Below are 14,963 nucleotides of genomic sequence, written 5' to 3'. Positions count from 1 at the left end.
TGTGCAGGCTTTTTACTTTCAGTTTGGCTCAGGAATAGACACGCCCTGCAGCCAGCATCAAAGACACACAAGCTGCAGCCAGCATAAAGGACACACATGCAGGATCAGATATCTGGAGCTGTCTCGGTGAGTATTTTTTTGATTTACCGGTATGTATGCTTTTATTTTCTTTTTCTCCTAGGTCTTATTTTCAGGGTAGGTCTTATATTAGGGCAGGTTTACAAAATAGTGCTAGGTCTTACTTTCGGGGTAGGTCTTATTTTCGGGGAAACACGGTACATGTGTAAATACTAAAGATGTAACTCAAGACAATTAAATAAATTATACTGTTAGATATCTAATAAACACTACAAACCTACTACAGAAAATTTGTTTAGCTTATACAGTGACTTTCCAGCCACCTTAATGTGATTCCACGATGTGCAAACTAAGCGCTCAGGTCCTGGGACAATATTTTTGTAGGCTTGAATTCAGAGTATAAACAGCCACATTGATTTAGTGAGTGAGGCAGCCATCTTGACCCAATAAATACTAAGAAGAGAGCATGTAAGTTTTGCCCTATGGTATATTTTAAACAAGGACTCTAAGGCTGTGTACACACATAAGACTTTTATCGTTCGGAAAGGATCTTTCAAGCGCTGTACATACAGTGTAGTTCTGCTGTATGGAGAGGGAAGAATGAGCGAGCAGAACCCGGCTGCACTCTCTCCTCTTCATTTACATTGTAGTCATTATTCGTTTGTCATTCATGGATTCACCAGGACAGGTTCATGAACAATGTCGGACGGCCGCTGTACACACACAAGATTCTTGTCCGATATTTAGCCCTGAATGAATATTCGGATGAGAATCTTCTGACATGTGTACGTAGCCTTAGAGGAGGAGGGTGGGTACAGGGATGCTGGAATCTTTGCATCTGAGATGATCTTCCCACCCTTTGTATCATTTGTAGTATTTGAGACCTCCTTCTCAGTACTGACACCTGAACCAGCTTCCCCCGTCTCACTGGTGGGAACAAAGATCTCATCAATGGTAAAGACATTTTAAACATGAAGATGGGACCCAAAGCTAAATTGGTGACATCTCTAACATTTTTTGGGGGGAGGATATACTATGGCCTTCAAAAGCTTCTCCTTGATTATATTGTTCAAAGGCCTTAGGTAACCATTGGTGTTGCAGCAGATATACACTTATATAAATTACCAACAATGAGACCTAGTAATACAGCAGATTGAGATGTGAGTTGAATGTATTTTTAATTTTCTACATTATTTTATCTCAAATTCATGAAGTAGCACAATATAGGCAGACTGTAAAACAAGTGGCCTTTACCAACCCAGAGACACCAGTGGTATCCCCAACTTTGCTGCCCCATGGCTAACACCTTTGATTAGCTTGTTTTTCGTACTGTATACAATTTTTTACTGTCTGTTCCATAAGCATTTTACATTTCCAGTAGCAAAATGATATTCATGCTGGTACTTCTTGTGTAAAAGCTAGTAACAAGACTTCAGCAAACACTTCTCACTGTTTAGGAGCTGATCTACAATTTATTGCCAGTTTTATTAAAGCTCTTCAAGCCTGGAGAGGATACACTTTCATCAGTGAAGCGGGGTGATCCAACAAACCTGGGATGGATTTCTTTAAAGTCATTTGCTAGCAAATGTTTGAATCCTGGACCAGATTCATTCTAGGTTTGCTGGAGTGTTTCCGCTCCAGCCTTGGAGAGCTTTAATAAATCAGACCCAGAGTATTGCAAAGATAAAAGAGTACAAAACATATTGCCATTTTTGGAATTACAAAGCATTGGTCAGACCACATCTGGAATATGCAATCCAGTTTTTGGCACCAGTTCAGAAAAAGGACATTGTTGAATTGAAGAGAGTGCAGAGAAGAGCAACTGAATTAATAAAAGGAATGGAGGAGCTCAGCTATGAAGAGAGATTAGCTGAACTGAATCTATTCTCCCTTGAGAACTCTCTTCCCCATTATTCACTTTAAGATCATTACAAAGAGAGGGAGGGCACTCTTTGCGTCTGGAGGAAAAGAAGTTTAAGCTCCGGATAAGGAAGGGATTCTTCACTGTAAGGTGTGGAATTGGCTCCCTCAGGAAGTAGTTTCAGCAACTACTATAGATTGCTTTAAGAAAAAGCTGGATGATTTCTAGAAGCACAGAATATTACTGGGTATTAAGGCTTTAAAGTAAAGATAAGATTGCTGATCCAGGGAACATCCGATTGCCTCATGGAATCAGGAAGGGATTTTTTTCCCCTGTTGAAGCAAATTGTACGAGGTTTTTTTTGCCTTCCTCTGGACCACCATGTCTTATGGGGTTTTATATCTGAGATATGTTTATTTCCCTTGTGGTTGAATTGTATGGACTTATGTCTTTTTTTCTGACTTACTATATAACTATGTTCATTGACACATTGTCACAGTGGAAACTGTTCAGGGGTGACTGAAAACACATATATGTGTTTTCTTTGTATTGTTTCCTTTTCCATAAAGTAACATTTTTTGTTTACCATATATATATATATATATATATATATATATATATATATATAAAATTTTTTTTTTTTTTTTTATACTAACTTTTTCCATGCGTCATGAAGCTGGTAATTAGAAAAGCATTATCTGTATTTATAACTTCCTGCTAGATAAAGTATCCATATATATATATATATATATATATATATATATATATATATAATTGCTTTTTTAAATTAATTTTCTTCTTTTTTTAATGCAAACACTACATGGATGGATGCATATCGCAAATCTGTTACTGATGGCATTATCCATATTTTTTGTCTAGCCCAGAATGCAGAATCCATAGAGGACAAGAAGTGTCTATGATTCAAACATGGCAGATACCACTTGGGAACACCAATATCAACACCCCTGACTATCTTCCAATAATGTAAAATGTGTACTGAGCATATCACCTCATTATACACCATATAGACCTGAAAATTGCAGGGTACTTGACGGACATCAGAACCATCTACTGACAACCTACCGTAAATCCCACTGTGAGGGGTCATGCTGTATTGAGCTTTTACAGAAGTATCCCACCTTAAGAATACTAAAAGCTGATGGAAATAATTATTTGTAATATCTTCTGCTTCTCCCAAATTTCGTAGTGATGGTATTTATTGCACTCAAGAACACATTTAGTAGCCCATTCACCCCTTTTGTCCTAAGTAAGATGGCAAGTTAGCATTGCAGTAACATTCATTTTCAAACAAGCATGCAATAAAAGCACCACAACACCTGGCAATACACAGCTATAGTAATACACAGTTGTATTGTGCTGCATTGCCAGAAACTGCACATGTCCATGTTTTGTTAAATATTAATGCTTTACCAGCCTATTCTTTAGAATGTTCTGCCCTTTACAATGCACTAGGACCACCTAGATCTAAACAGGCCTCATATATATTGCCTTTAGGCCAATTTAGTAAGATACTCTGACAGGTATAAATAAAAGCCCCTTTAAAACCCAACTATAATCAATTTCAGTTTTTGACAGAGTAAAGAAGTTTTTATTTTTTAATAATAATGATATTTTATAATAATAATAATTGTGTTTTAAGTGATGTGAATCACAATATAAGTGTTGATTTTTGCACCTTTGCAATTTCTGATCTGTTGATAACATTTGGGTTTAGTTGGTCAGAGAAAAAAACAGAACAGTAGCATGAAAGCACGGAATAGGCCAAAGGTTGTACTCTAATACTTATCTCTCCCTGCAGGGTATTTTGCTACTATCTTCTGTTTAGGTGATAATAAATCTTAATGTCACATTCTTGTCAGTAAAAACATAGTGAAGCTTTTTCTGTGGTTTCAATCTAGGGCCAAATTTGGTTTAACCCTGCCCTCTAGAGACAGATAGGAAATAATAAAAGTAATGGCTTTTTATGAGAGTTGGTTTTGCCAGAAGCTCAAGTGATTTACAGTCTAGTTGTTTAGCAGTCCTAAAAATGTATGGCATGAGAAAATTGGTAGGTAGGTAGAATAACTAAAGTTGCATTTTATGCATTATTGAAACCTACTCTATGAAAATATTATTAGTAGTATATTATCATATTAGTCATTATTATCATTAGTCATTAGTCAATATTATCATTAGTCATTGACCAAAAAGGAAGTTATATGTTTCAGGTATTGTAATATTTTAAATTCAAGTCATTTTAGAATTAGTTAACTGGAAGTTAAGTATGTGTTGGTAAATATGCCCCCACCACCGAGTCCCTTAATAAATGCTAACTGTACTACTATGCAATAGAGGTAAAGGTCCCATACTCACCTGGCAACCTGTATCATCATCTACCTTATCCAGCTTCACTGATAAAAATGTATCTGCTGCAGCCCTGGAGAGGTTTCATAAATCAGGCCCTCTGTCTTTATTGTTCATCACTTTCTATTGTGTTATGTCAATTTTTTAGTCACTTCTGTAAAGTACTTCACTACACATTATAAATGTGATTGCACTGCTTTTTACACAAGCCCCTAGATTTCCTAGAACAGTCAAAAGTTAAATGCATTGGTTGCAGGGTATGCTTGTATGATTTGAAGAAGTCCCTACTGGCAATTTTTTTTATTACAGAAGAGACTATGAAGTCCTCTTAGAACTATTTGATTTTTCTGTACACTGAAGTTTATTTTACAGGCTCGGCATTGTTTTGAGCATGTGTGGGAACCACATCATTCCCACCTGGACACTGAAGATATCTAGGGGCCTCAAACCCAGGAGAAGAAGACCAGGCAGAGATGATAGCGGTAGTGATGGAACAACATCAAAGTATTGGCAATTTAGCAAGTATGTCTGCCAAATGGGCCTGATTAATTAAAGCTCTTCAAGACTGAAGAAGATAGGATTAACCTGGGTGACTCCTAGTTTGCTCCTAGTTGACAAATGCTTTAAATCCTGGACTGAATCACCCAGGTTCACCCTTGATCACCCATCTTCTTCAGTCCTGGACAGCTTTTAATAAACCAGACCCAATGTCTAAATATGTTGGTGAAGTTGAATTTTTCTTTAAAGCTAAGTACATATAAATCAGAGAAATAATTTTAGTTCTCAAGATGCAATTGGAGCTCTTCTTAGTTTACCTTGAGAGTGTGATCTGTGGATGGAAGGGGTAGGTACTGCATTCATGGCACAGTCAAATTATAAACTCAAAAAAAGGATTTAAATAACTTTTAATGTTACCTTTCTGCAAATGTTCTGTCCATAAACGATTTTTCTTCTTTATGCTTCCCTTATTTTGCATTCTTACACAGGATGACATCATACCTGCGTAATAAAAGTTACAATCTATTTAACTGATACAGGTGTAGTCAAATGATAACATTTTCCTAATATGCTCAAATATTTCCATGGGGTCCACATTTGTGGTGTTTCCTTAATGCAGTGTTTCCCTAACCAGGATTTCTCCAGAGGCTGCTAGGGGTTCCTTGATCAATAAGCAGCTTGTGTCTCTTGGTTTAGCAGACACCAATGCCCTGTTTGGCTATCTGATTACATTCTTCCCACTGGTCAGCAATGTAAGAGGCATTTTTCTCACTGTAAGTACTACGAGTTGTGGATATAGTAATTATATCAAGGGTTCCCTGAAGACCTAAAAACTATTGCAAGGAGTTCCTCTAAGTTAAAAAGGTTGAGAAGATTAAAGTGATTTTGTCACTATATGAAAATGTTTAATCATGGTTTGCATGATACATCAGGCACTTTAGGGGTGTTGGATGCCTGGTCCACCTCTGCATGCTGTGTATTCTCTGCTGGCTACAACGTCACTATAAAACACAATAGAGATTTAGGGTTGGTGAATGAAGCCACAAAGTACCGTGCTAAGTCACCCAACACACCTAGAAATGAAAGAAAACATGTTTTGGGTTACAACTACCTAAAACTGGTCAGAAAGGACAAGAAGTAGGTGAAAATCTCTCCAATGAGATCATGGACTGCAGTAAACATGTATCAAAGTGTGATTACATTTATTTTAACCCCTTTTTGCTTCCCCAGGTCTAACTAATACATTGTTATATGAAGAGGTTATAAATAAGATCTGTGCTTCATAAGCACAGTGAGACGGCTACCCTCTTTGAAGTAGAAGTGTTGTGGATGACGATAATGCACCCAATCACTTCTACATGCTGGCATAGCATCGCTTTATATCCTGGAGCTTTTTCAATGGTTCCCAGGCTCACCTGTCTCCTCTGTTTGGCTGGGAATACCTGAGAGACAATCATGATGAAGATAGAGAGAAGATCCATCACTTTCCCTTTACTGATCTCCTCTGCATTATAAAAGAAACTCACAAGTGTTTCAAGCACTTCAAAGTTCAGAGCTGTTAAATGTAAATGTTGTTAGATAAGATGACAATTGTTGGCCTCTCTGTTCCAAATTCACATAGGATGAATTTAAAAGACCCTTAATGACTTTAGAGAAAACCTGTCACCTGTAAACTACTTTCAAAAAGACTACATTTATTATTACATTAAATTGAGAAAAAAACTCCAGAATACTTATACATCTAGTTTCCATATTAATATGTTACCGCCTACTGCATACCAAATATTGGTAATTACTGCATGCATGGAAATGAAAAAATTGCCTTACAAGTGCACTTGCCTTACAGGTTTAACATATTATATATTTATGATTGGACATGGTCATGAACAATTTGGGGACTGTATTGCGTATATAAATATATATATATATATATATATATATATATATATATATATATATATATATATATATATATAAAGAGAGAGAGAGAGAGAGAAAGGCTTCTTCAATATTTGAGCATATGTATAAAAATAATTTGATTCATATAAACAATTTCCCACAGACAATTCCTCTGAAATTCGCTGGTTGTATTTTATTAAAGGTCTCCTAATAAAACAATGACCCGTTCTGCCACCTAGTGGCTAATCATCAAAGGTGCACAGCTATGACAATAGGAATGAATGAATTCTGCCAACATCCATTTCATAACACTTGGGATAAATGGGTGAAAAACAAAAGATGACAGCTTGGTTATAGACATTCACAAAACATGAAGTAACACTGCACTCTCAAGCGTTCATCAGCAAAAAGTAGAATATGAATACTTTGCACACATGGAATGACATCAGGGGTCTATTTATAAATGTATTCACTCAAGATTCACCCAGCTTTTATCTGAAATGTATACATTTTTCACATTCAGATATAGAAACGTATGAACCATGTGCAAAAGTTGATTCATCAGAACCTCCCTCATTACATCCTTTTTTTTTTTTAATAACCTTAAATTTGTATATCAGATGGATTGGGTGGAGACTTCTATACATAAAACGAAATATACGGAACACTTCTTTTTAACATGGGAATCTTTCATTGACATGCTACCAAGGCAGGTGAAAGATTAAAACAATCATCTGAAGTAACTTCTTGGTATAATTTTTAAAATCAATATTAACAATATACAAATATCTTGTATTCATACCTGCCTTTCTGTGTATCGTGCTAGAACTCAGAACATATCCACTTGCAAAGCTCTGTATACTGGTTACCTAGCAACCGCCAGGCAGGCCTGTGCAGCACTCCGGGAGCCATCTTACTACACCCTATGCACCAGGCCTGTGCAGCACACTGGGAGCCATCTTACTACACCTTGATGCCCTAGGCCTGTGCAGCACACTGCGAGCCATCTTACTACACCCTGATGCCCCAGGCCCGTGCAGCACACAGGAAGCCGCCTTGCTACACTCTGGTCCTTCAGGAAATGTAATGCACAGGTTATAAGGACACACAGAATCAGACATTTTTTTAAACATAGTTATTCTTTTTAAAGATAGGCCAGTATAGTGATATGGTATTTATATATCCCATTATTCACCATTGGGATGGAGATGATGTCATTAGGTGACCTGTTAGACCAGAAAATCAACTCCACAGTGTTGTGTAACTTCCTGGTTCTCCTCCATTAGCTCTCCCCATCTTCCTGCTTCCATTTTACTATTGTGATTCTAAAGGCCATTAATGATATATGTAGAAGGCAGGGAGCAACAAAAGATGCATCTAATGAAATGGAGCTAGTGTTGTGGAAATACAAGGCATTGTATGTACTGGGTGCCTGCCAGCCATGCTGGACATGGTAGGAGTTACTGAAAGTGCTTCTCTGGGTGAAACTTTTTTTTAGCTTTGGATAGAGTAGAGACTGGGTAGATCAAATGTTTGCATCCCTTTAGGGAAGATAGGAACCCCAAACAATTTTTGTTCTGGTGCCCATTGTCCTTGAGAATAGGAGGGAAATCAAACTTTTAGAAATATCCCCTGAACAAAGTTAACAACTGTGTAATGTATTTTCCTCTAAAGCAATGTTTATCAACATTTTTACCTGCGAGGAACCCTTAAAATAAATGTCAAGTTGCTATGATCAATAGAAAAATGCTGTTTATATTATTTCTGGTGGAAAATATGTCCCCCATACATTAGTGATCAGAATGCCATCTTTATAGACAGGTAAAAAAAAGTCCTTGGTTTCATGCAGCTGGCTTTGCCAAGTGGTGTCTCGCCCAGAACTATGTGCGCACCATCCTATGGGAGGTCAATCAGTCAAAGCTCAAGGAAACCCTGGCAAATTCCATGGAGCCCTGGGTCATGTCTTATTGGTTCACTGGTCAGAGCCAGTCTACTCTATATACATTTATTGTTTAAAATAGTGTTGGTCATTCTAAGAATGTAAAAAATACAAAAAAGATCCGGGCATATCAGTCCCCCTAAGGTTATATGTGAATCAATGCCTGCTTGTAACTGATTCCTCAAACTGTTACATTTTATGTATATATAAAGATTATAAGCTCTTTGGGGCAGGGTCCTCTCTACCTCCTGTGTCACTGTCTGTATTCGTCTGTAATTTGTACAGTGATGCATAATATGTTGGTGCTGTGTAAACCCTGTTAAATAATATTAATACTTATAATAATAAAAAAAATTTACTTTGTGCTCTGTTTTTTTGCATTATTATTAAAAAGTAGTGGTGTGAAAATCACAGGTCAGCAAAATCTCATTGACTTGTATGGCATTGTCCAGAGGTTGAAAGTGATTTGCTTTGCATTGCTTTTTTTTTATTATTATTATTATTATGTAGTATTATTATTTTTATTATTTGTATTTATATAGCGCTGACATATTACACAGCACTTTACAAAGTCCATAGTCATATCACTACACACATTTTCCGTTTGAGCACACGTCCTTATATTACTAATTAGAAATACAAGCAGACGACCATTGCTCATATGACACAATAATACCAATCAGTACCGGAGGGGGAAGGATTTGTTTTGTTGTAATATATACATAGACACAGATACACAGGGAAGGGAAGCCTGTCAGGGGGAGGACAGACCCAGGCACAGGGCGGACATGCTGATTGGAGCAGGCAGGGTCATGTGACCAGCAGCATCACAAATAGGAAGTGTGGGCATACGGAGAACTCCGAGGAGTGAAGCTGCCACAAGCTGGGGGAGAATAAGGAAGGCTCCTAGCAGGTACTGAGCACTGTAATGTGGGGACACCGTGCTGTGTATTATACTACAGGAGGCACTGACTGACTGACAGGTGGGAGGGAGGCTTGTCACCCAGGGAGGGTGTTTGTATCTATCTATCTATCTTTATTATACATACATACATACTCTCTCATTATGTTACATGGGGTCCTGGCTTTGAAAAGCTTACATATATATTCACAGGTAAAGTCTATGTATTTTTCAGGTAGGCAACAAGTTGGTGATGAAATGAGGAAATGCTATATTGTGACTCCAATGTATGACATGGCTCCTCAGACCTTATCCCTAAGCTGCCCATACATTATCAATTATCTGACCAATCAATGGTGTTCTCCTTTACTCTGAGCACCAATAATGTGACACAGTGGGTGGAGCTCTCTCTGCAATTTGTGGTCAGAGTGATTGATAAAGCAAAAAAAATGGTGCTGGTTGATTGGTTCAAGCAGATGCCCGATCAATATCTAGGATTTATTAATCATCTTCTCTACTCCTGCACTGATTAGCCTGCAATCTTTAAACTACATCCACACCCTACTCAATTGCCATTAAAAATAAATGATCAGATATATGTAGTTAGTCATTTATAATAAAGAGCATCCATTAAGTCAAAAGCTGATCATGCAGGGCTGTAATGAGTGATCCATTCAGACGGATTTATGGTGATTATCTGTAATCCTCTATAGAGTATAGAGATGTTGCTGGACAACAAATGATCACTCATACAGTCACATGTGTGGCCAGTAGGTGTGTGCTGGTCGGGGAAGTGACATAATGTGAGATCATTCAGTGTTGACATCTACAGACAGTACATTATATTGTCAGCTTCAGTATATTGGAATCGGGGAACATTTTGTAATGTTTAAGGTAATAAATATGAATCTAGCCTGCTTTTTTCTAAGCCAGCCTCCTGCTGCCATCCACATTCAGATTATAGCCAGTATTGCAGCACTTCTGGTTGAAAGCAAGGATTTCCCCCACCTTGCCGCCTCACTGCTGCCTGTTATAAATGTTTGTTAAACATTCAGTGATCACAAAATGTAATGCAGCTCCTCATAAATGTATCATATTTTCTTACACACTCTTTAACACATTCACTGTTCTGCACTGAAATCCAAAGCAATCAGCACTTTCCAGTTCACAGTGACAACTGATCCTTTATAGACAGTACAAAGAATAAGTGTTGTCACCCTAGGACAGGATGTGTGAGTAATGCAGGGGGGCTATGACAAGATCTGCTACTCATATATTAGAATGAAGAAAATCAACCCCCTGCAATTCTGGATGCATTTATTTGCCAATAGACCTGGCGCACTAATATGTGCTTTCATCAACATGCTTGTGTGACCAGACAAACTTACATACCATTTGCTTAAATGAAACCTCACCTGAGGGAAAAGTCCACTATGGCTAGTTCCCTGGCTGTCATGTTTGGCCTTTTCTTTTAGTATCTGGAATAAGTATTCAAACAGAACATCTGACAGTTTTTTCATATTTTTTCCAAGTCAAAGACCCAAACCATTTTGAATCAAGTAGGTCCAGGTCCAACAGCTCAGAACCTCTTGAGGTGCATCTTCACCAGAGGGCTGGCAGTCTGTCATGATTCTGATCCATAGAAAGGAAAGAGTTGTGATTTTAGTGTTTCTTATGTGAACTTTGAAGATAAATGGCTCCACAATACCTTTAGCTACAGAGGAGAGGGTTGCTTCTTCTAAGGTGGTTTTACTGCCTGTTCAGAATATGTAGATAGTTAGTGTGCATGGCCTGGGTACAGGGTCACATTAAGGCATTTTCCACAGAACATGCCGCATTTCGGCAAATCAGCACACTGCATATTATACTGTTTGTGCTGTGTTGTAGCTTTTTTACAATGCATCACTATGTACATTTAAAGCACCAAGTAATATGAATGGGCCCTACAACAGCAATATCCTAAATCAAATCATACAAAAAAAAAATTACAAACAAAAACTCCAATATCCCAGACCTTTATGTGTTGCCTTAAAGGGAGCCAAACCTATAGCACAACTACCTCTTGGCTGGGTGACTATTGTCATACCTGTCTGGTTTCAGGGGACACCCCTGACTTTCTTTTGTGAGTGATTGCCTTTGTTTCCCCTGAGATAACACTGTTTCTGGGTGTGACTTTTTTGCATTAAAATGCCCATTTAGGAAGATCTGAGCATGCATGTTTATGCAACAGTCACATGGAGAACAGTATCAGTTTCTGTGTGTTGATTGGGGTTTCATAATTGTAATCAGTGCAATCAGAGAAAAGAGTGGTACAAATCAAACTATGTAAATGGTAATTTTGGTTGTATTCATCACAATATGTTTGTGTGACATCATCACTGCCTAATGAAATGTGTTCCTAATATACTTTTACTTTCTTTCTGTAATTTAGGACAAGATGCTACTGTAGGTGTGTATTGCCACAGATGAAAAGACATTTATGATGACAGAGCAGGACTGTTTTCTGTGGTTGCAAGCTAGCGATCATATCTTCAGACTGAATTGGAAGATACAGTAGGAATATAAAAACGTAAAGGCAAAAATGGAGAAAACAGCCATTCCTGCTGTGCAAATAGAGAAACTGATAGGCACTACTCCTCTCTCGCCTACAGAAAATTATTTTTCCTACAAGGTACTACATTTGTTTTGTTTATCATTTTGTGTTATTAATATTCCACTAATGTATATTATTATTATTAATAATAAACAGACATATTACGCAGTGCTGTACATTAAATATGTATATATCATATTAATATAAACTATAACATATACTATATAAATACTTTTTATAACACTTCACGTATCAGAAAATAAAAAATAATGCCTAATTAGTTGCAAATGGCAGCAACTATTCTTATCTATAACATAAGGCTCAAAGCAGATGGATTCTTTTCAGTGTCGTCAGTACATTAAGGGATGGCCTATAGGTTTAGTCATAAGATTCTTCTTTGTAAGACCAATGTCTTCTGTGATTATTTACCTCCTTACATGAAAGCTGGATATACACTTCACAATCTGCTATATAGTAGCAGCACGGTGGCTCAGAGGTAAGTGCTCTGGCCTTTAGATCTCCAATCTCGGCCAGGACACTATCTGCATGGAGTTTGCAGGGTCTCCCCATGTGTGCTTGGGTTTCCTCCGGGTACTCCGGTTTCCTCCCACATCCCAAAAACATGCAGTTAAGGTAATTGGCTTCCACCCAGAATTGACCTTAAGCTGTATTATTATAGTAGGGACATTAGATTGTGAGCCCCTTTGAGGGACAGCTAGTGGCATGACTATGGACTTTGTACAACGCTGTGTAATATGATGGGGCTATATAAATACTGTGTAGTAATAATAATAATACATGTTATGTAATGGTTTCCTAACAGTTTAATTTATATCCAATCTGGCAGACCTCTGCACATCATAATGGTTGGTAGTCTACCATACACTAATTAGTAGTTACACGGCCAGAAAAATGATTGAAATCCTTATTATTGATTTTCTACCCATATTATTTTTAATTTCAGACATTAACACTGCCTAACAACATCTAACCAATAGGAATGCTCATCATCGTCCCCTATAACAGCCAGCAGAACAGTATTGTATAGCATACAGTGGGTAGTGCTGACTGAGGAGTGTGATGGGTAGTGGCCACAAGATATAGATGTTCCTAATCTATGTTCAATCAATATATTGATCACAAATACCTAGTTGCTGACCTTCAGAAACTGTTTGCTCCCTGGCTGTGAACTGACCTGTAACAAGTATCCAGATCATGAAAGTTGTCAATCAGTCAGTGTTCAGAATCCTAAAGCTCACTGCTCAGAATTCCAAAAGGTGTAAAGTACAGAATTGGCATCTTTCCATGTATTTCACATGACAGGTTTGCTTTAAATCTATTGTCCTTTAACTTCAAGAGAAAATATCTGTGCAGATAAATAAATTAATCATCCACGAATGCAGTATTGACTCCTACATGAATGGAGTTTTAAACATGCCTGTAGTTATCAGGAGGAAGCTTTTGATTATAGTACAGTATGAAAAAACGTCACTCTGCTTGCATAAGATTACTGTTCACTTTTACCAGTCATTTGTTTTTATACATATCCATTATTGCGTCATAAATGGTAAAAGTTCTGTTATCTGTTTATACAGCAATCAATGTGCCACCTCAATCTGTGTTTATATTATACTGATTTATTAAAGTTCTCCAAGACTGGGGAAGGTAAACTAACATGGAAGAACCTTGAATAGATTTTTTAAAAGATCATTTGCTGTTAGTTGGGAAATGCTTTTACTCATTCACCAAATCCATTCCAGGTTTGTTGGATCACCCAGGTTTACCGTAAATAGATTATTTTTATTTCTTTTTAAAGATAATTTGCTCTTAGTTGGGAAATGCTTTAAATCCTTGACCATATGCATTCCAGTTTTTCCTGATCACCAAGATTTACCCATGATAGTCTATCTTACCCTGTCTTGGGGAGCTTTATTAAATCAGGCCCTGTGTTTTTCTCAACCTTATAAAACAGTGTGCTTTTAATATTGGGAACCCTCTAATGTCCACTAAATTTCAAGTATTGCTTGACAGTGGCACCTATGTTAAGACTGGCGGTGAGGTTACGGTGTGTTTACAGGTAACTGCTGTCTCTGGTGAGATGCTACTGTAATGTTGCTTCTTCTGCTATGCAGGTGACTAAATGTACATGAGATCACTGGATCCCAAAGCACATCTGAACCTGCCCTAAATCTCCTGCTTGTGTGTTCATGATATTTATTACAGCAATTTGTTTTTAAATAACCATAAATTATACATCAGTACACTCTTAAATTTGCTAAAATTTTAAACTGTTTTGGTTTTGTACAAGATGTAGATCTGTCTTGGGGTAAATGCACCACAAGTTGAGGAACCTTGCCAGGGGTGGAATATTTTTTTTTTCTTGATATGTTTACACTGTGAGTTTTCTTAACAATCCAAAACATTCATGTAGGAAAAGAGCTGTTATATTTTTCACTCCAGCTACCCTAGACTTTTGGGGCAGCTGTAAATGGTTCATTATTTTCCGCTGTAAACTCTTCAAACACTGATGCATTGAACAGACACTAGTGGCACCTTGCCTCCCTCCCTGAGCTGCTTAAGAACCACTTTCTGCTGCCTGTCTTAACCTAAATGTGCAGCAGTATTTGTTCATTCAGATGAATTAGATTACCCAGTTTATATTTTATATAGATATTTATTTATATAACGTATATGTGTGATACCATGACGTATTGTCATTTAGCTGCACAGGTATGTATAATATGATATTCTTCTATTTAGATGCACAGTGTAGTAAACAAGATATCAAATCTCCTAGCGTACTAACTATATATATATATATATATATATA

General features: G+C 37.3%; 2 protein-coding genes across 3 annotated transcripts in view; one reads left to right on the top strand and one right to left on the bottom strand.

Annotated features, from left to right (window-relative positions):
- The window catches only part of STPG1 (sperm tail PG-rich repeat containing 1), a 33,092-nt gene extending 25,535 nt beyond the window's left edge, over positions 1-7,557 (bottom strand). The window contains exons 1-2 of the mRNA XM_072419244.1: positions 7,503-7,557; positions 5,219-5,302 (exon numbers count right to left, since the gene is read on the bottom strand). Of these exons, the coding sequence (XP_072275345.1) occupies positions 5,219-5,300 (82 nt within the window). The 5' untranslated portion in view covers positions 5,301-5,302; positions 7,503-7,557. The remainder of the gene's footprint in view (positions 1-5,218; positions 5,303-7,502) is intronic.
- A 1,871-nt stretch (positions 7,558-9,428) lies between these two features.
- NIPAL3 (NIPA like domain containing 3) overlaps positions 9,429-14,963 on the top strand; it is a 16,522-nt gene continuing 10,987 nt past the window's right edge. For both annotated transcript variants that reach the window (XM_072419236.1, XM_072419230.1), the window contains exons 1-2: positions 9,429-9,552; positions 11,972-12,211. In XM_072419236.1, coding sequence (XP_072275337.1) covers positions 12,122-12,211 — 90 coding nt within the window. In that variant the 5' untranslated portion in view covers positions 9,429-9,552; positions 11,972-12,121. The remainder of the gene's footprint in view (positions 9,553-11,971; positions 12,212-14,963) is intronic.

This window comes from Pyxicephalus adspersus, chromosome 1 (genome assembly GCF_032062135.1).
Source record: "Pyxicephalus adspersus chromosome 1, UCB_Pads_2.0, whole genome shotgun sequence".
In the NCBI taxonomy this organism is placed as follows: domain Eukaryota; kingdom Metazoa; phylum Chordata; class Amphibia; order Anura; family Pyxicephalidae; genus Pyxicephalus; species Pyxicephalus adspersus.
The sequence above is the reverse complement of the archived record's forward strand: the minus strand, read 5'-3'. Positions and strand labels throughout refer to the sequence as shown.